The 21662-nt window shown below is 37.5% G+C and overlaps 1 protein-coding gene across 5 annotated transcripts in view; it reads right to left on the bottom strand.

Annotated features, from left to right (window-relative positions):
- Mindy3 (MINDY lysine 48 deubiquitinase 3) overlaps nucleotides 1–20229 on the bottom strand; it is a 66667-nt gene extending 46438 nt beyond the window's left edge. For 3 of the 5 annotated variants that reach the window (XM_051205804.1, XM_051205805.1, XM_051205806.1), the window contains exons 1-6: nucleotides 20021–20228; nucleotides 11144–11223; nucleotides 7689–7749; nucleotides 5756–5926; nucleotides 2568–2619; nucleotides 1565–1679 (exon numbers count right to left, since the gene is read on the bottom strand). In XM_051205804.1, coding sequence (XP_051061761.1) covers nucleotides 1565–1679; nucleotides 2568–2619; nucleotides 5756–5926; nucleotides 7689–7749; nucleotides 11144–11223; nucleotides 20021–20114 — 573 coding nt within the window. In that variant the 5' untranslated portion in view covers nucleotides 20115–20228. Of the gene's footprint in view, nucleotides 1–1564; nucleotides 1680–2567; nucleotides 2620–5755; nucleotides 5927–7688; nucleotides 7750–11143; nucleotides 11224–20020 lie in introns of all 5 variants that reach the window. The other 2 variants (XR_007835854.1, XM_051205807.1) reach the window with 2 other exon arrangements.
- Between the last annotated feature and the right edge of the window lie 1433 nt (nucleotides 20230–21662).

The raw sequence follows: 21662 nt of genomic DNA, 5'->3' as shown, positions 1-21662 counted from the left end.
CAAAGGGAACAATTGGTAATGGCTAAAACAGTCAAGGTTACAGATAGTATCAGAATTTGAGGCAAAAAACACTGGGTGAGAGTGAACAGTCAAGAAAAGTTCATGAGGGTGCAACACCTTAGCCACTACTACCTCTACCACTCACTAGCTACCCCATCATCTGATCTCCAAGCACTTCTGGTACCTTCCATTACTTAATGTACTAACTTGTTTAATATTTGGTTGACTTCTGTTATTGTTAATTCTGTTTGTTCCCTTTCTCTTCCATTCTATCACCATCCAGCTTTAGGTTTCCACTACAATACTATTTTCCTAGTTTCCTTGACTCTAGTATTCCATTTGTGATGTCTTAATCACAAATTCTCATTCCGATTTTGTAATCTTTTACACACACACACACACACACACACACACACACACACACACACGTCATTTTCATATTAAAAAATTGTATTGTGTTCCAATTCTGATATGAAACCTAAAGTTTTGTTGTTGTTGTTTTTTTTTTTTTTGTAATTTCACACAAAACCTCTTACATAAAAAAGGTGCAAATATCACATTTCACAGTTGTCCCTAGGTATATGACACTGTGGTAGACTGAAGTATTTATGATCTCCCAAGCTGTGTTATACCCCAATAGACCTTTCCTTGATACATCCACCAAATGGTCCTTACTTCAGAGTCTGTCCATGAGTCCCTTTAACAAACTTAAGTCATATCTTGTATTTTCCAAAAATAATTTCTGCATGTAATGAATAAATATAAAAACTATCACCCTAAAACATGACCATAGTAGAATTATTATATCAGTATATCATTTTATAATAAAAAAATCGAAAACTTTAAAAAAGGATGTCACATATCTATCAGAGAGTTAATGATAAAAAAAATTAGTAAAAGGAAAACAAACAACCTGATTACAGATAAAGTATAATCATGAGATATTCCCAGTGAAACTGAAAGCAATTTGAGATTGGTATTTGCAAAATGAAGACAGGACCAGAAATATGCATGCTATAGTTAGTTGCAGAGAGATGAGCTAACAGAAATAACTACTCATAAAAGAAAAAAAAAAAAAAATCACACAGGACCCAGGAAATGACTCTTCTAAAATTCTAAAATCTCGAATTCTAAGATTCAAGAGCAGAACACAGAAACAAGAAAATAAAGCTACTACAGAAAGTTTTGTATAAGATATATGAAAAAACAAAACAAAACAAAACAAAAAAACTAGGACAAGGATTGTCAACTAAATCCAGAAAAGAGGGGTTAGAAAGAGTTCCTACATGGGCTAAAGGTTAAGTGCTAGATATTGCCAAGATCAAAAGAAACCAAACTAAGAACTGACAGCATGTCGTGATAGAACAATGTCAATCACCTCTGTGGTCCATAAGGACAGAAGGGAGGAAAAGTGTGAACATGGTTAAAGAATGAATGGAGGCAGAAGCAAACACCTTATCAGCAGCAAGACTTTTCACCATGGATGTACAAACAGTGGCCACACAGCATTTAACAGCAGGAAAAGCAGAACTAAGCTAAGACAGTAGATTGTTTTTAAACAAACCTTTGTCAGTAATACAGAATAGAGAAAAAGCAAGACTCCAAATTTGTTTCCCCACATTGAATACTGGTCCAAGACAGCATCTTTTAATTCTGATACAGTTCTGAATGATCTTTTTCTGGGGGGGGAAGAAGAATCAAGTATTAGTATCTTGACTACTCCATTAATAAATGGAAAAAATTTTAAACTCGTATTCATTGTAACATACACACAGGAGATATTTATGAAGTATCTTCAAGTTCTAAAGACAAATTTAGCTAAGGAAAGCAAAAACTATTGCTGACAACTCCTACCATTTATAACCCAGTCCACTAAGACAGTCCAAGTCCTGGCAAGCAGCCTCTGCCGCTTTTAGATGTAGTACCTGGCACCAGTTCCTCAGTCCTTGCAATTATTTAGACAACAGACTGGCCCTTTTCAAAGAGGTGTTCAATAACAGTCAACTATTAGAGAATGAAAGCTCTTCAACAAACATCTGAGGGCTAAAACTACAGTATACATTTATGGCTTCTTTTAAAAGAAATTAATGTTAAATTTCAAAATGCCACCTATAATTCTGACAATATAGAAACCTTCCTTTGATTTTATGATAAAATCTTTAAATGTTCTATGAAATATAGGCACTTTTAATGAAAATTACAGGAAGCATATTTTGGCAGATAAATAACCCTGGTATTTGTCTCATTACAAATGGCTTTATATCCATTCAGAACAGAAAAACATGGTAAAATGATTTTTTTTTTTTACAAGTGATAATAAAGAGGTATTTAACTTAGTGTTTTTAAAAATATATTTGGATAGTTAGTTACTTTAGGACTTAGAATCACATGCATGTATAAATTATTTTTAATTTTGAAAGCAAATTAATGGTCAAACAAGGTATTTTAAGCTCCTGTTTAAGTAGAGATGTACTATGTAAGGCTAAGGATGCTTCTACAGTATGAATAAACTTAAAATGACAATGTGTCCACAAGGTAAGTATTTTAAATGTTTCAATGTTACTTACTGAATTAATGCATGAAATCGCTCAAAGCCAAGCTCTTCGACAGCCAAGGCAGCTATACATAAAAGACACTTTTCAGCACTACACATGGCAAATAAATGACACAAGATACACACAGCAGGCTGTAAATACTTCAAGCAATCAAAACATCCCCTATTTCTTATTCCCTTACAAGTCTCAGTTCACTCTGAACTTTATAGTAAGGTGAATTTATAGTTCATCATCTTAGTTACTAGTTTAAACTAGATACAGTACTGAGAATGTAGAAGGGTTACTAAGTAACAAACATCTCTGTACAATTCAGTTATAGCTAGGAGAACATGCAAAACAGGAACCACTGCCTATTTGTCACACATTGTCATGTGTCCTGAACTTTAAAATAATCTCCCAGTTTACAATTGAAGTAACTATCAGAGCTGACCGTTTTCAATACAAAATCCTTAGGCTTACTGCTCACTTATTAAACAAATGCATGTGAAAGGCATAGCATTGAAACACGGGTTCAAGGACAGATTAAAGTTTGTTTCCTCATTTATTCATGCAATCATTTACAATAACTGTTAAGACTGTATTAATAAAGTACAAGTCTTAAAATTTTTAAAGAAAACCAAAGCCTTTAAACCAAAGATGACATTTACTAAGACTTCACTAGATGCTGGCCACTCTTGTGAGCACAGGCTTGACCTCACTTAGTAACCATGACCGGTTATAGAAGAGGGAACTGAGGTCCACACAGAAACTCTAAGAGCACCAAGTTCTAACCGGCACTGGAAGGTAGACTTAGTCTTGGCTTCCAGAAGATAGTCTTTAAAAGCCAATCAAAACGTCTACTTTCTTGCAATGAGCAATTTCATGAAAGTAGAAGTAGTATGTCTTACATAAAATTTTACTACTGTTTAAGGAAACTGATTATGCAATCAGAATTAAAATTTTTATTTACAATCCAAAATTGCACATTATACTAGCTTTATATAGCCTACTTTTACTTTTTCAATGTTTCAAAGGACTTTCTAAAACCTTTAGGAACCCAAATGGATTAATTTATCTTTTGGTTTATGTGGGAAACAAACTGAAATTGAACCCACAAATATACTACTACAAACAAGTGTGCATTATCAAAAAGCAAAAAATATACACACCACAAAAAGCCAATGGAATTAATGCTTGTACACAATGTAAAATCAATGAGAGGAAGAAATACTTCACTTTTAAATTATAAAAATGAAATAATTCCATTTAACCTCTTCCAAAGTATACTGTTGTATAATGCCTGCTTATGCTGCACTGGAAAGTTGATAAAGAGAGTACTTTAAAGAGGCAAGCAAAAAATAAATAACTAACTAAAGCTTAGCAGGCAAAAATAATGGCAAATAAGACATGGAAGAAACAGCTGGGAATAAAGAAAAACAGGTAAAACAGATTGTTATATGGAATAAATAATTCAATGTAACTTCAGTTTAACTGTCAGTATCTAAGATACAGTCTCAAATTTTCAGCTCAAATGTTTTATTTTAAATCTATATGAAATTAAAGATATTTCAAATATGTCTTTATGTCATGTTTATTTTAAAATGTAGCATTAAGTAAAGTAGAAAATTCTACAGCATGTCTTTTGTGGAGGGGGGTATTCAATATAACAAAACCATCTAAACTAGTTACTTAGATAACTAATTGTGCACTGAGGCTCTTCACTCTAGAGCTTTCTAACCCATTAGCACAGAAATACACCACTTCCTCCATAGTAAGTGCAAGGTATGCATTAAAATCCAAAGGAAAAGGCTATAAATTCTTCAAAAAGTTTAAGTATCTCTCTCTCTCAAAATTTAGGATCCCAAATGCAATTAAACATGCTTACATGCCACACAGTAAAATTTACAAAACATTTAAAAATTAGTCTTAAACAAAGTTTTATTGTCATCCTTTTGAGCAGTTTCCTTTCTCTTTAAATGTCACAATGAACTCCAAAAAAATTTTTTTTGAAAGGCCATGTTTTAAAGGCTTAAAAAGAAACATTACACAACTTTAAATTTTTAAAATTATTTCTTGCAAACATGCTATTAAAATTTGGCAACCACAAGCCATTCTAATTGCAGAAGTAGGGGGAAAACGATATTGGGACATTTCAGCTCAAGGAAGGCAACACTGCCTCACAGACAATTCTACATGAATAGCGGGACATTTCACACACAATCAAGTATTTAACTTCCTAACATCAGGTATCTAATTTTTGGAAAACCATCTTATATAGAAGGCAGTGAGTACACTGTGGTCAATGCAGGTGAGACTACCAATTATCTAGAACTATCTACTAGCAATATTATTCCTTCAAAGCAACTCAGAAAAACAACTCTATTTTCCCTACCACCAGAACTCCCTAATTTACTAACTCATTTTAGCAATTTTAGGACACTTTAAGAATATTGAAATGTATAATTTTCTTTTTCTTTTTTTTCTTTTTTTTTTTTTTTTTTTTTTTTTTTTTTTTTGTGACAGGGTTTCTCAGTGTAGCCCTGGCTGTCCTGGAACTAGCTCTATAGACCAGCCTGGCCTCAAGTTCACAGAGATTCATCTGCCTCTGCCTCCCAAGTGCTAGGACTAAAGGTGTGTGCCACTACAATTTTATGAACAAGAACAGACATTATTTAGATTATTTTAAAGAAAGAAACTACAGTCAAAAAAACTTAGAAGACATAAATAAAACAAAACCAAAATTACCTTGGTCCAGATATATAACAATGTCCAAAATCACCAGGTACAAAATAAGAGTATATAATTGAGAAAATGTCTCCAACTTTGTTCTAGAAAGAAACTAAGGCTATCAAAGCATTTAATAGTGTTAAAAAGTCCCTTTCTTCTAAAGAAGAATAATGTACACCTGAATCTATGGCATACAGATATATATTCTTTAGATTTTTAAAATCCAAAGTTTTAATGCTAAAAGGAGATTTCATCAAGTAGAAGTTAACTAGAATTATTTTTAAATTGCTTAAATGATAAATGTAACTCCTTTTGCAAAAACACATTGTCTTATACTAATTAAAATGTAAAAGGAAGCAAAGTATTAACGATTACTAATTAAAAGTAGTACAGAAAAAGAGGTATAAAAACAAAATATTTTCATTTCAAAATTTTCAAGTTTTACTAAAGCACAAGGACAAGAAAGTACTTCATGAAATAAAAATGTATCTTACAAGAATGTTCCACTTGGCAACTAGACTGTGCAGGACTCCCAGCAATACTAGTGGCTTCCTCAGCTGTCCTTCCTCTCAACCATGAAACCAAGCAGTATGATCCAGAGCTGTCACAAGCACTTTCTAAAATATCACACAAGGTATGACAAAGGAGCTCCTTCTGCTCGTCCTCTAAAAATAACCAAAGTATAAGTTATATGGTTTGTCTGAAAAAGAAAATCGTCATGAAAAATAGCACAAATGCCTTGGCTTAATAATAAAACTCAAGTGTTCTATAAGAATAAGGAAAGTCCGCATATAACCGGGAAACTGTAAATTACTCTTCAGAAAAACAATGTGTCTAAGGATTAAAATATTATCACTTTAAATACTGGTGTCAGTTACAAGGAGCAGCAGCCTGAAAAATGCAGAATTTAACATGATGAGAAACAGTGTGCCAGTCATCTGTCTCGAGCACCTGAGCACTCAAGTTCCTTTACTGCAGAATCAAGCATAACGAATATCAGGGCCCCTGGAGACCTCTGTTCTCATCTTCTGAATCCTAATGTCTGACCAAATTACAGGAATAAGAGCAAGGCGATACACCACCATCAACACACAAAACCACAATCCATTATGATAGCCAGAAGCGACCACTGTTATGATGAATAAACCAGAAGCCACTATACCATTCTCAGTAAACTGAGCATTGATGTTTTGTGGATAGCACAAGCAAGGCCATTTCCTCCAGAACCTTCCCTTTCTCTCTAGTGGTGCCCCTCTCCAGATGCACTATCACACTCAAACTTCCAAATGTAGACTCTATAACAAAATCCTATTATCATCCTATATCACATGTTATGATAAAGGAGGATTCTGTCTTTTCTAATGGAAAGTTCTTTACAGTCAGTAACGCATCCATGCACTTTGTATCACAGCCTTCATGACATTATGGCAGTGCTTTCCAAATCTGTCAAAGTGACTGTACTTTTGAGGATGAAATGTTTTCTGCAATTAAAATCAAGTTAATAAATGACTCTCTCTGAAAGTTTCTTTACTGAACTTGTGCATTTCCATTTCATATTAACACTAAATATACATGACTAGGACACCTTTAACTCTTCAGTTCAAAATCATGAGGAGATTCTCTGATCATGGATCAGGATGAAAGCTATATGTTCTTATAAACAATATTGGCACTGTAATATTCTGCCTTCTTCTAGAAGTGACTATGAGGCTCACATGAAATTCTGTAACTAAGGAAAGATCTTTGTAAATTGCCAAGAAGAATGAAAACGGTTTTTATCAGGCAGTATCCTGTATCTGTCTAACTAGAGTGTCTAACTCTGACACTCTGACAGCTCCATTACAATATAATTATTTTCAGTGTTTCTACTATAATGAAAGATAAAGGAGTAAAAAGAGAACGCAGAGTTCCTGATCAGAGCTCAATAAGGCAAAAAATAAAATAAAAAAAATAAATAGTAGAGACAGAGAGGGAGACTAATAACAACACACAGGCATGGTAGAGCAAGAGTAATCCTAGCAATAAGAGTTAAAATAGAAGGATCTTGAGTCTGAAGAAAGCCTGGCCTACACAGCAAGTTCCGGGCTAGACTTATTATATAGCAAGATCCTGTCGCACAAACAGAGCATATTATCACCTAAAAGAGAAACAGCTGTTTTAGCAAGAGGCCAAGTGTTTTCCCTTACAACACTCTGTCTTCTTCTATTATAAATCTGAAAGTGCACAATTTAAAACAAAGTAACTGTTTATGAAACTTAAACTTCTTGAAACATTCAGAAATACTATCCCACCAATTGTTTCCTACTGAACACAGACTTTCTTCCTTTTTTTCTTTCTTTCTTTTAATTGAATTACTAACAACAAATGCTATGTAGACCAGGTTTAAAAGAGAATATGAAGTAAAAACTTGAAAGCCATCTATCATACCTGAGCAATCCCGCCAGGACGACTTCTCAGAGGAAAACAGAAGCTTCTTCAAAAGAAATGCCTTTACACAATTAAAGCAATGGTTAGAATACATTGTAATCACATCTCATGTAGCTCGCTTACTTTTAAAAATGGAAGAAATTAATACCACTTTTCTATTCTATTATTAAAATCTCAAATAGTTTCCCCCCATATTCAAAAGTCAGTGTATATGGTTATTTATTTAGAATATACTAATATAAACTTTATCCCAGAGTCAGAATACCCACCTCAGATACATACTTTCTAATAAGTAGAGAATACACATTATAAAGAGGTAACTAGAAATTACAGCAAGTTAGTGTACTGTTCATGTAGGGAAGGTTTACAGGAACATGTCTACATTTCTCTTGGATTTCTGGGGAAGGAGACATTTAAATACAACAATGGTTCTTCTTTGTTAGCTGTGATCTGTTATACAAAGAATACCACTACTGGTCATCTTGGGAAATTAGCAAGACCTGCCTCAGGCGAAAATAAAAAAGCACTGTGGATGAGGCTCAGTAGTAGAACACTCGTGTATCATGGTAAGATTATGGGTTGGATGCCCAGGACTATGGAAAGAAAGAGTGTGGGAGGAAAGGAATAATCCAACTATTAGAGCAATCACTTTTCACAAGAACTCATAGCTTCATAATTTGAGGCATCAAGTTATATGATTCAAAAGAAAAGCAAATTGATCCCTAATCTTTTATTGGCTATGTCATAAAAAGCTATGGGCTACAGGGCAGTGCCTCCTTCAGGTACAGTGCAGTTGACTTGTTTAAATGCAGGTTCTTGGCCTCATCCTGTTGATTATGAATCTGCTCAGGGCAGGTCTAAGGCAGGGTATTACAGCACTTTTCACATGCTATAAGAAAGTAGGATGGAGATTGCTTTTAGTCAGAAGGACCTAAGCTTAAGTCTTTATTAACTACCATATTAATCAAAAATGCTAGGACAAACTGTGGAAGATTTCAGTAAGGAGTATAGAAGAAAATGTATGCAATGCACTCAGCATACTACCTGGCACCTAACAAGCTATTATTCAAAGAATTTTACCGCCCCCAACAGTAAAGTTCTATGGTACTCATATAGAAATAAAGTGAACACTATCATAAAGTATATACTATCATCCAAAAATCAACATAAATTAATTATCTTGTGTAATTATCTACAGCACAAACTTTGCAGGTATATTACTGCTGTTGGCATATAATATTTCCTTCATTTGTTTCTCATGACTGGTTTTAGAAAAAGAAATATGTTTATATTAAGATGTGCACATTCTGGTTTTCACAGAAATCAATAGCCATAATCACTAGTTCTATAAGAATCCCAAGATTTACCTGTTATTTCCTCATTTAATTTTTATTACAATATATTAGGTTGGTTGCAACTTTTGCTACTATAAATCAGTTTCTTCATGAGGAAAACTTTTTTCCCATAAGAAAGATTATTTTTAAAGAGAGACTCACAGAACTACATTATTGCGTTGAGCTTCTATATTATCATTGCTCTGGATATAGTCTAAACACCTTCACAGAACTTAGTTAAATCTGTACTAGACAGCAATATTCAAGAGTGCCAATACATCTCACCCGCATATGGCTTGACAATTTTATATCTACAGAGTTTTTAAAAAAAGAAATAGAATCAAGCTCTAGTTAATTTTTACTAGCCCACACTCAGCAAGTATTTTATAGTTTAGCATCACTCTATCTGTTAACAACTACTCTGTGATGCCCATCTTACCCCTGGGAGACAGTGCTTTTCTTACCCAATTTGTACTAATTCCCTCATTTAAGACAGACAACATCTTTGCTAATAATGTTTACTGGAACTATTTTTTTTTCCTGAGCTTAATGTAATCCTTTTTCTTAGAGCATTAGTACATTAATATTTGGGTTTCTTATGGTTCAAGGACATATTTGGCATATGGTAGAAGATGACATAGTCATTTGTCCCCTAAATTGCCATATTGATGGTATTTATGAAATTTCATTTTATTTCACCACCTATGACAGTTCCTTTATCACAGTAAGTGATAAAGTCTTGGTAAATTCTCATTTAATAAATGACTTATCTTTTAGTTATATTCCTATGTACGTTTTCTGAAGTGCCATGTTCTAAATTTAATAATTTAAAAAGGTTACTGTTAATATTTTGGCTTATTTGGTTCTCTCACTACTCTAAATGATTTAATTTTGATGTTTAAACCAAAACATTAATATAAATAATTGTACTGATTGAAAAATATCGGTATGTTTCTCAAATTAAACCAATGCCTCAAGGGTCTGTAATAAGGTGGTCAGGGTTTTACTGTTAAAGCTATCCCTTGTTTATTATTTATACACACTGAGTTTTAAATGTCTATAGTCTACTTTCTGTTTAAATATATTCACAGATCTTCAATCTTACAGTACTATTACTGAGTCTCTAGATCTCTAACTCTAACATACATGAAGGGCAAGATTCAAATTGCTACCTGAAAATTTGCCTCAGCTACTTAGGAAAATAAATATAATAACTACTAGTAGTATATTATATAAATAGGATATGTAACCACACAGAATAGATAAACATACTATGGTTATTTTGTACTTAATTTTCCGCTATATATACTCAACAATTCTGAAACGAGATTCAGATACTCAAACTTCCCTTAATAATTTTACCAATATGAAAAAAGGAGCTTCATTCTTTGAAGAAATAAAAACAAGATGGTCTATAAAGATGTATGTTGGAATAACTCAGAGGAGACTGCTTTTTACTTTTTAAATAGTTTTAGCTTGATTTTATTTTATGTATATGAATGTTATGCCTGCAGTTTTGTATGTGTACCATGTGTGTGCTTGGGTCCTCAGCAAGAGCAACCAGTGTTCTAAACTGCTGAACTATCTCTTCATTCCTAAAATGGCTTTTCTTTTAGAGAAACACATTTTGAATTGAGTGATATTAGCATATGGAGGATAAAGTTGGAGACTAATGTATTATGTAACCAAGAGTTTAGAAATGTCTCCTTCATGTCCAGTGGGCAACCTGCATCATTTTTTTATTCAATAAACATTTTAAAGTATGAATAGCAATATAAACACTGACAGTCATACATATAACAGTAAACTAGAGCTGTTAATCCCACAAATTTAACAGATTACAGCACTAGTTTGTTGTGAAATTCAAAAACATTAAGATTTAATATTACAAAATGGGCCTCCATCTTAGTCTTCTGAAAATGGGTATACCTCTTACTTTCCCTTGAAAACAGTCAAAATGCTACTGCTGTAAAAGTTCATGCTCCGAATTAATTTTTATTTTGGATAGTTATAACTCCATGTGTAAGAGTTGTTAGACGGCCATATCTGGTTATTCTGTGGAATACAGACATAAGAAAACAAGTCCCTTATCTAAGGAGTTGGTAAAGCAGTCTATGTTACCTGAACAGGTGCAATAACAGCACAGGGGCCACCTTCAAACTGTTCTAATGCAGATCCCTCTGATTCACTAAACACAAACCCTAAAAATGAAAGCAAGTAGTAAGGATTAAAAATAATTCCAGTAACATCTATAAAAGAATTGTTCAAGTACTTTGCAAGCATTATGTTTTACAACAGTAAAATATGTAGTTATTGGAGAGAACAACTCTTCTTTTAGGAGACCAGGAGGAGAGTCTCTCTCTCTCTCTCTCTCTCTCTCTCTCTCTCTCTCTCTCTCTCTCTCTCTCACACACACACACACACACACACACACACACACACCCAGGACCACTCTACAAAGGCAAAGTAGACTGGAATGGAAGGACATTAAATCTTGGTCTGATTACTGAAATTAGCTCATGCATGCCAAGCACATACTCATCACTAAGCTACACCTCCAACCCCCAAATCTTACTTTTAGATAATTAAATTTGCTTGACGGAAGAGTAGAAATCCACTCTTTTCCAGACAGTACTTTTGTTGTTGTTCATTTCAATCTTTCTTATTTTTGTTAAAAATAACTTAGTGAAACACTGTAAGGGGCAGTGGGCTAGGCAGTAGCCAGATTATTTGCCTATTTGCCTACTTCGTTTCCATCTTTGAGTCACAGTCTGTAATTTAAAAACTAAATGTCATGATAGGTAGTAAGTGTTCATACACTAGCTCTACCTTACTTCAAATATTTCTAATCAGCATTAACTGATAGCAGCTAAAATTATGCAGAGGGCCCTGGGACAGAAGTCAGGAGAATCCACTAGAAACTCTGGAAAGATCATTTTATCTCCTTGAGCCTCAGTGGTCTTATTTTGAAAATATTCACTTTCAACTTCAGTGTGCTAGGGATCTAGTGAATTTTACTAATGGCTAAATTCAGCAACCCAGCAAACACCATATTTTATACCTACGATTCAGAGTACATGCAAGACTGCTATGACCTCTGGTCTAAAAGGAGCTGATAATCCAGCTAAAGAGACATGTAAATGGGTAATACTAAAAGATGATGTGACTGTATCAGAAGAATGAAGGACACTCTGGGTGTCCTGGGTGCAAATGGAACAACTTTGCCTGAGTCACACCTTAACAGATGAATTTGAGGTTGATCATGGCAGGGATTTGCCTAGGAGCAAGGATAGGCAAACGATGTGCAGGCAAAGCAAATATCAGTATTAAAAGGAAAAAGGGCTGTAAGGGCAGGAAAAGTTGACAGTTCAAGGGGAAATTTAATGCAGCTGAGGGGCGGGTTACAGGCAGAAAGAAGTGACAAACAGGCAGAGGGGGAGCACAGTACAAAGACCTGCAGGAGCCGGAGGAAGCTCTGGCCCTTGCAGGACTATACAGTTTTCTTCATTTTTAATGGATTAAAAAAGAAAAGTTATTTCAAGAGCCCAGCAGAGATAGATCTGACCTAATAAAAGCTACCTATGGAGAAGAGCTATTTTCAAATGGTATTTCTCAAATGACATTAAAGTTTGATTACTTTAATGGAGCATGCTTGATACAAAGAATAGATATAGATACAGAGAAATGAGTCATCTCTGAAGTTTCTACAGGTAAATGAATAACTAAAAATAAAAGCTGAGGATCTGGAGCTTCTTCACCAACCTCTCCTTTAGCCTCTCTACCAAACAGCAATTAATGTGTATTTCACATATTTTATTAAAAATTAAGTGATTCCACCAAGAAATCCATCCCATGCCCTCTGGTTCTTGAGCTCTCAGCCCCACCCAGACATCATTGTGCAACAGCCTACCTTTTTCACCTCAGTGTCCTCAGCTCACAGTGTGTTCACTTTCAATCCCTGGCTGCACCTAGCTCACTCTTGCTCTTAAGAGACTCATCTGATGGTGCACAGACTCGCCTAAAATCATGAGCATAAATGCTGAAGAAATTCGGTCCCTCTTTTGTACATTTTCACCGGTTTATTCCCAGTCTCACTGCAGCACCTCTTAAATGCTGACATCTCCAAAGGCCTGGCCTTGGGACCATGCATTTTTCTTTCCATGTATTCTCCTCTGGTAATATGCAAGATTTTATCTACCTCTAACAATTTCATCTACTCTCTCAATTTCCATTACTGATTATAACCAAGTAGACCCCAAATATGAACCAGACACACAGAATCTGAAGTCCTTATGTGGTCCTGCACAGTGGATTTCTGTCTCACTGTTGAGATTCTTCCAGTTCTTCAAACATCCCTGCCTCCACCTCTCCCACCATGCCTTTGTGCATAATGCTCCTTCTGTCTGAAACACATGCCTTTCCTTTCCTTTCCTTTCCTTTCCTTTCCTTTCCTTTCCTTTCCTTTCCTTTCCTTTCCTTTCCTTTCCTTTCCTTTCCTTTCCTTTTTCTTTTTCTTTCCTTTCCTTTCCTTTCCTTTCCTTTCCTTTCCTTTCCTTTCCTTTTGGCTCAAGGTTCCAAAACATCTTCATTGTGACCATTTATATACCATATCTGGTCTGCCTTATAGTTCAAACTGCTACCCCTTCACTTAGCATACTGATGAAAGTTTCAACCACATCTTCCAGCTCTAGTCTCTTTAACTCCTCCTATTCATCAGCATTGCCTGGAAAGTGTGTCTGAAATAGAAACAAGGCTTGGTCACAACCTGGTTAAAATTTTTTCTATGATCTCTCACTGCAAGAAAAATAAAACCTCAACTCCTTTTTCTGGTCTAAAGATATGGGAGAACTGACCAATTCCATTTTACTTTTACTTTGCTTAGCTACTAAATCCTTATTAATGCTTTCTCTTCTCTCCAAAGGAAATGCTTCCTTCTATTCTGCCCTTCATATTTTTCAGAATTCAATTTAGATGTTAACTCTTAAGAGACTTCCTGGCAAACCTAAATTGTCTACCATCCCTCAGCAGAACTGACATTTATCATAATCTACTTTTATGTTAATTTATTATACAGGTATCATGCCTTTCATTGATAGCTGTTTTTCATCATATGCTGTATAGTCACTGCTTATTAATGCTTGTTAAATTTCTGAAAGGGAAGACAATAAGGGGTGTCTGTAAAGATGCAAAACAGTTCAGTTTCAAATGTAAAACAGCCATTACTACCAACTAGAAGTGGGAGATACTGAACCTCAGGGCAAGATTTGGGACTCTAGATAGCAACTGCAATCATCTGAAACAGGTCAGGAAAAGTGAATCCCAACAGCACTGCAAAGATAATAAATCTGAGAACATTAAAAAAAAAAAATGGGTAGAGGCTGTGTCAGCAATGCAGGATAACAGCTTAGAAAAACAGGCAAGACAGAAATATAGTAGCTGAGGTTCTAGAAAAGAACAATTAGATACAAGAGTAGTCAGCTGTGACAAATGCTAAACATAAAATGCTGGATCAAGCATGCCACTGCAAGTACTACAAAAAGAAGACGGAGCTAGCAAGAGAGCCAGACTTTAAATGACAGAAGGAGAAACAGCAAAAGCAAACTGTTTGTTGCACAAAGTACCACAGAAGGAAAAAAAGATGGTGGCATGAAGAATTACTTTGACACAATGTTATCTAAAAGAATAAATGGCATGAACTAAAAGATAGCACATGCTTTAGTCCCAGTACTTAGGAGGCAGAGACAGGTGAACTCTAAGTTTGAGCCTAACCTGGGTCTACTCAGTGAGTTCCAGGCAGCCAGGGATACATAGTTTGTCTCAAAACAAACAAGCAAACAACTAACTAACTAACTGACTGACTAATAACTTACTAACTAAATAAATAAATGGGCTGAGTCAATGACTGGTATGGGAAAAAAGAAATCTAAGACCTGTAAGTCTTATAAGAGAATTGAGAAAGTACAGCATGGCAATAGTGACTGCCAACCAGACAGAGGTTCTCAGGCTCTTTTTACAGTACTAGAGACTGGGGCAAGACACCCGCCTGAAGTTACAATAGTTTTCCCAGTCCTTCCTGATATAATAGCCCTGCTAATGTTGTATGCTTTCATGCTGAGTTCCTTAATTTTAAGAGTATAATAGGATCCTGAGCTCACAAGAGATTTCTAAACAAAAGCAAACAGAAGTGAAGCCACTAACTGGAGTCAAGGGAGTGAAGAAAGGTGAGAACCGAGTAGCTCTCTGGATGCTAACTGAAAAGCACAAAGACAGCTGATGGGCATGAAGAGTAGAAGCTGTGAGGACTCAGCTACAGTGTGATTATGTCTGTGCCGATGCCAGACACAGGTTTATCCCACACACAACACACCGGAGTTCCTGATAACAATAAATGAAGATCTGGAAGTAGTTAAGATGGATGGAAAAAAAAAAAAAAACTTAGCAAGAAAACTGGAAACTAGAGTGTAGATTATCACATTAAGACAACCAAATTTCTGGATCAAACGTGAAGCCAAGAGTCTGTGCCAAGAGTCAGTGGCCATACCATCCAGAACCCACCAGTTCACACACCTTCTCTTCTGCTAAGCAGGGTCAGGCCTTGTCAGTACTTGGATAAGAGAGGTGACAAGAGACCTTCACTGTTCTTCCAAGGAGAATAAGGAAGGAAGGAGCTCTTTATACAGCATGTGAGTGCAGAGAAGCAATAAGGTTCTACCAATCTTCCAGATCATGTAATTAATAATGAATTGGGAATGGATTCTAGCCTCCCTTAAAATTCCACCAATATTCAAAGTAAAAACATTATTAAAAATCCTATCAAGACCCATGGGCAATGCTTACAGTTACAATCTCACCACAGTGAACTGATTTTACTTCCTTCCTTGAATATCAGTTTGTTAATATACAGCTACTTTTATAGTCGAGTGTTTTCATTCAAATTATTTTCTAAATTTAAAGGAAATCTGTTCATCACAAAAGGACAATTTTTCTGATTAAACCTAAAAGTACTCATCTACCCAAATATTGTGTATAAATGTTTGTTTTCATTTAATTGGACTTTGTTATATAAAATAAAATAATAAAATAAAAAAGTACTCATCTAATAATTGATTAGATATATACAGTTTATTTCACAATAAAAACATACTCAGTTTCATGTTTTATAGCACCTAATATAATGTGAGCCATGAACATTTTTGAAAATTTGCATAATTTTATCCTCAAGTCTCGTCTGTACATATACACATCCTTCCACCCAACTGGATAAGCAAGTTCTCTAAAGTCTAATTAACCAGTGTAAAATCAAGGGTATAGACTTGGTTAGATTTCTATAAGCCAGGATGGTCTAGGCTAAGTTAAATATCTGAATGGAACCTATTTTCTGAATGTTGGAAGAGAGATGTTTATCCTCTGCTATCTTAAATAAGATTTCAAAAACCTGAAAAACATAACACCACAGCATAGATATTTCAAGTCTTTGAATTAAAGAAACTACATTATACTTAGATGCCAAGTAATTAACCTCATGTGTTTGCAAGTTGTGATTTTTAAATTGCCTATAAGGTGAATAGTTATGTACACAAAGGAACACCTTATATTTTTGGTTGTGTCATGTCTCCAGCCCAGGAAAACCTAAGTTCAAACTTTGACCCAAATGATCTGGTAATGAATTATTTCTCTCTCTCTCTCTCTCTCTCTCTCTCTCTCTCTCTCTCTCTCTCTCTCTCTCTGTGTGTGTGTGTGTGTAGCTGTGAGAGGACAACTTGCAGAAGTTGACTTTCTCCTTCAAGCATATAGGTTCTGAGGATCAAATTCAGGTAGTCACGCTTGGTGGCATGTACCTTTTCTCACTGAGCTATCTTGTTGGCCCATTATATTTTTTTAAATGATCTCTTACTTTTCATAAGTTAAAAGTCTCATTTTTCCTTATCATTTAATAAAGACTGTCCCTTATTCCTGAAAACCCCCAAAATCTAATTTTAATCAAATACAGCCCTGCCACATCACAAAAAGATAAAATCCACATAGTGAGTACCTCTTTTTCAAACACACTTTCAGGGGAAACAATAAAATAAAGTGAAGTGTGGAGGAAGGGACAGAGTGGTTCCTACGCTCCTGAAATCTAAACTGAGGTCAGGGAAAACACAGTCCCCAGATGCTTCACAGGAGATGCTTTGGAAGCTGTGCCTACACTATCCATGAGGAACACTGAGGAGGAGAAGAGGCACTGGCCCTTTGCAGGTAGTCTGCCAAACACTGGGTTACAAAATCCACACTGAAAATCGAACTACTAGTTTGTCAGAAGTTGCCATAATCAATATTACTTCTGTAAGGCACAGAAGGTGCCAATTTGGGTTCTGCTGGGACATGGTCTATCTGCCGGCTTCCTGCTCTCTCAATGCTACTATCCTGGTCAGCACCACCTCTCCTTCTGGTCTACAGGGACCATCTGATCTTAGTCACTGTCTCCCCATTGTCTATCCTCAGCCACAGCAATCAAATCCACCTTCTAAAAACAGAACTTGTGTCTCTTTGCTCCAAAAACTTCCAGTGACTCCTGCTTCATTCAGAATGAGGGCCTATGTCCTTGTAATGACTAGGAAGCCTTGTACTCCCCTCCCCTTCGAACTCCCCCTCTCCAGCCACAATGAGCTCCTTCCTGTTCCTCGATTAACTGTCTGAGAACAGTTGGCACTGAGACTTTTACAGCTATAGTGCTCTCAGCTTGGAACACTTTATTCAGATGCCTGCACGACTGGCTCCAAGGACTCCCAAGTATTTCCAGAACTCTCTGTCCCCTCACCTAATAACCATAGCAGGCTCTTGATGCTTGCTCTCCTATCCCAGGCTTCAGCTGCAAGAGCCAGGGACACCAGTGTGGTTCATAGAAAGAAAAAAGTAAGTGGTGCTAATGAACTAAAAATGTGAGGAAAAAAATGATTTTAAAAGGTGAGCAAATAAACAGGAGAAAACCAAAATGGAAAGCAAACTGTCAAACTAAAAACAGCCAGCTTGGACTGGCAAGATATGGCATGTCTTTTATCCCAGCACCCAGAAGGCAAGGCAGGTGGATCTCAGTGAGATCGAAGCTAAATCAAGCTACATGGTGAGACCTTGTTTAAAAAACAAAATTAAATTACTTTTTATTAAAAGGCTATTTCTTTTAAACAAAACTGAAAAGATGGCACAGTAGCTAAAACCATTGATTGCTTGTGAAGTAGACCTGGGTTCAATTCCCAGCATCCATATGCAGGCTCATCTTCAGTTCTGGAGAATCCAATGCTCTCTTCTGGCCTCTGTGGGCACAAGGCATGCATGTGGTGCACTTGCATACATGGAAGCAAGGCATTCACACACACATATTTTTTAAGTAAAAAAGAAAATCAAATAAACTGTTATATAAGGATTGTTAAAAAATAACCCAAAACGTTAAGTGAAAGGGATTTCCAAAGAATTAACTGTCATATGAATGAAAAATGAATTTTGTGCTACTCTACTGCCTTATTTTAACAAGCAAAGAAAAGTAACTTGACTAATGACATAACATCATAAATGGAATCTCTCTAGGTGTAACTTTGTTTTACAGTAACCATTTTACATTTGCATCTTATTTTCAGAAGACTGAGGTTGCAATTCAATGCAGTTATCGACCACAAAAATCAAGCCACCTTACTAATGCAGCAAGTCAGTGCCCTGTGCCTACTCCCATAATCCCCAGTGACCACCACAGCAACATTTAGCAATGGCCTCTAAGAGTAAGTAATTCTGAGCACCATTAGACTGGCAGAGGAAGTGCTGTGATCCACATCCTTTTTAAAATACAACAAACAATAGCAGACAACATCTCACAACCAGGGATACTTGAAGCCAAAGTGAACAAGCTGTAGTGACCAATACCGTGTTTCCTTTCGGAACACCACACCTAACCACAAAATTACAACATAAAACTGCTTTCTGGCATTAGTCACTTGGATCACTACTTCACCTCACTCCATTCCACCCCTCTTCCGCAAAAACTAAACAAAACAAAAACCCACTGACAACTCACTTGGAGACTGGAGGTGTAAAGATCCTGACAGGTGGCACTCTTTAGGCATCATACATTGCAGTCCATCAGGGCCCCTCACCCCTTCACCCCTGCAGCAAATCAGCCCTGATTGACAGAGGCGCTTAGATTCTTTGGTAAATACTCTCCTATCCAAGTTCTTCCTCTTAAATCCATTTACAGCAGCGGTTCTTGACCCCCAGAAGGGAGGGGGGGTCTCACATCATATATTCCACATAGCACTTATTTACATTCGATTCATAACAGTAGCAAAACTAGTTATGAATTAGCAACGAAATAATTTTATGATTGGGGACCACCAAAATCATAAAGGGTTGCTCATTAGGAAGGTTGAGAACCATGGGTACCAGAACCGAGCTCGGGGTATCCGACCGGCCAGAGCTTAGGCTACGGAGCCTACCGCGAAGAAGCAGAGGTGCAGGAGCGGCATTACCGTAACCAAGTCCAAGTCCGGGTACTAGAACCGAGCGCAGAGTGCGGAGTCCCGAGGGGGCCAGAGCAGGGGTACAAGGATCAAACCCTGACGCAGGGAGAGTGCGCGTGCCCCAGGGACTGGGGCAGTGTTACTAGGACCAAACGCCGGTACAGGGAAAGTGCGAGAAGCTGGGGGCCAGAGCTGGAGTACTGGGAGCAAGGGCTGGCAATGGGCAAGAGCGAGGACGCTAGAGGGACTGCAGCTGGTACCAAGCCCGAGCACAGGGAACAGTACCAGAGGCTGGAGCTGAGACCAAGCGGGGCTGCTGGGACAGAACTCGGGTGCCCAGGTGCCTAAAGCGGGGCTACTGGGACCAAGCGCAGGGACTGGTAGAGAAGGACACTGGGACCAAGCGCCCGAGGCGGTGGTGGTGCAGCGGGGGTCCTGGAACCGAGCGGGGCGTCCCGGCCGCCACCAAGAGCCCTGCGAGCGGCTGGAACGGCGAGCCCTGTCCCGGTACCTTGCGTCCAGCGGCAGAAGATGGTGTCCGACAGCTCCGGGCTGCTCTTGGTGCCCCACACCAGCTCCAACAGCTCTTTGGTCACTTCGGACATGATGGGGACTGAGCAAAAGGGTCTCTGCTTCCCGGACTCCGGCCCCGGAACATAGGGAACGGGAGGTTCGAGAAAGGGAGGGCGGAACGGCGGCGGCCGGCGCTACCCGGAGGCCGAGCGAGGTGAGGGGAACACGCAGCCGGCAGAGTCCGCGCCTGTCAAGCCCGGCGAAGCCCCAGCTGGAGTTTCCCGTGCCGGAAGTGGCCGGACTTCCGACTTCCTTTAGCCCCGCCCCCGCGGAGCACCGACGAATCTCTTCCCCGGAAGCAGAAGTGGGTAGAGCTTCGGGAGAGCTGGGAGTGTCTGGCCACAGTACTGATTGTGGTGGTTGGACTCTTGGCTTTTGCCCTCCCCTGACATGGGACTGAGACAGCCCCTCCTTTCCTGGACTCTGCTCTATTTTTCGTTGCAGGCTTTGAGACCCTCACACACCTGGTCCTAAAATCTAGAATAATACACAAAACTAGAATTATAAGATGATAGCTATGCCCTTGAGTTGGAAGTTGCCTTCCACTCTCCCTTGATAAACTATGTAAAATCCAACCAATGCATTACCTGGTTACATCTGTATTAAAAGTAACTAAAGGTGCAACACATTACAGAGCTAAACTGGAGCTACACTAACCTAAAGCAACCTGTTTGTAAATGGCACAGATTTCACCTTTCATGTTTTGAGACATGTGGGACCCAGAACAGCTTGGGCTCACTGCTGCCTGCTGGCTGCTATGGCAGGCTTAATAAAAACAAGCTGAAAAAGGCCTGAGTTTCAGTTTACTTGCAGGCAGTACCAGGTTCCAGGAAAAGCCATAAATTGACACCACCCAAGGAGGGCCAGCATCTAAGAGGGAGTACCTGATATTCCAAACATCCCAGCTATTAGCTGAGATCACCAGATATCTTGAGCTCACCTTGCACTTACTCCCCTCTTGCCAAGACACCCATAGACAGATGTTAGCCAAACAGGGTTGAACGCTGAAAAATCCCCTCACCCCCAACCTCTACTATGAAAAAACAAAAACAAAAAACCAAACCTACCCTGCCTGTGCTGGGCACTCTCTTCTTTCAACCCATGCTCTTTGCTTTTGCATACAGACTCTGTCTCCGTAGTGGTGTTTGGGGAAGGGGGAGATCCCTGAAATCTGGGCACAAGACACATTATGTTGGCAGCCCTTGAGATTAAAGACCAGGGTTTTATTAAATGATTAGCATTCAGTTAAATTTAGTATTAATTACTTGTGACGTTTAAAAAAGAGAATTTTCATTGGTTGACTTTGACATTTAAATGGAAAGGGTAAATGGTTAATTTTCAAAGTTTGTAGGGTTTGGGTTCTATTTTGTCTCCTTGTTTCTGGGATGAAGTATTTCACAGTTATTTTGAGGTGGGATTTGGAGTCATGAAAACCCGAGACTCTTCTGTGATGATTATCAAATTAGCTCCACTACACTTTAGCTTATTGTTCCTAAACTAGGAATTACCACACTTCATATACTATAAGGTATGAAAGAAACATGTGTGCAAAGAATTGAGTTACAACTGGCACATGGAAT

This window comes from Phodopus roborovskii, unplaced genomic scaffold, assembly GCF_943737965.1.
Source record: "Phodopus roborovskii unplaced genomic scaffold, PHOROB, whole genome shotgun sequence".
NCBI classification, from domain to species: Eukaryota; Metazoa; Chordata; class Mammalia; order Rodentia; family Cricetidae; genus Phodopus; species Phodopus roborovskii.
This window is presented reverse-complemented; position numbering and strand designations above follow the sequence as displayed.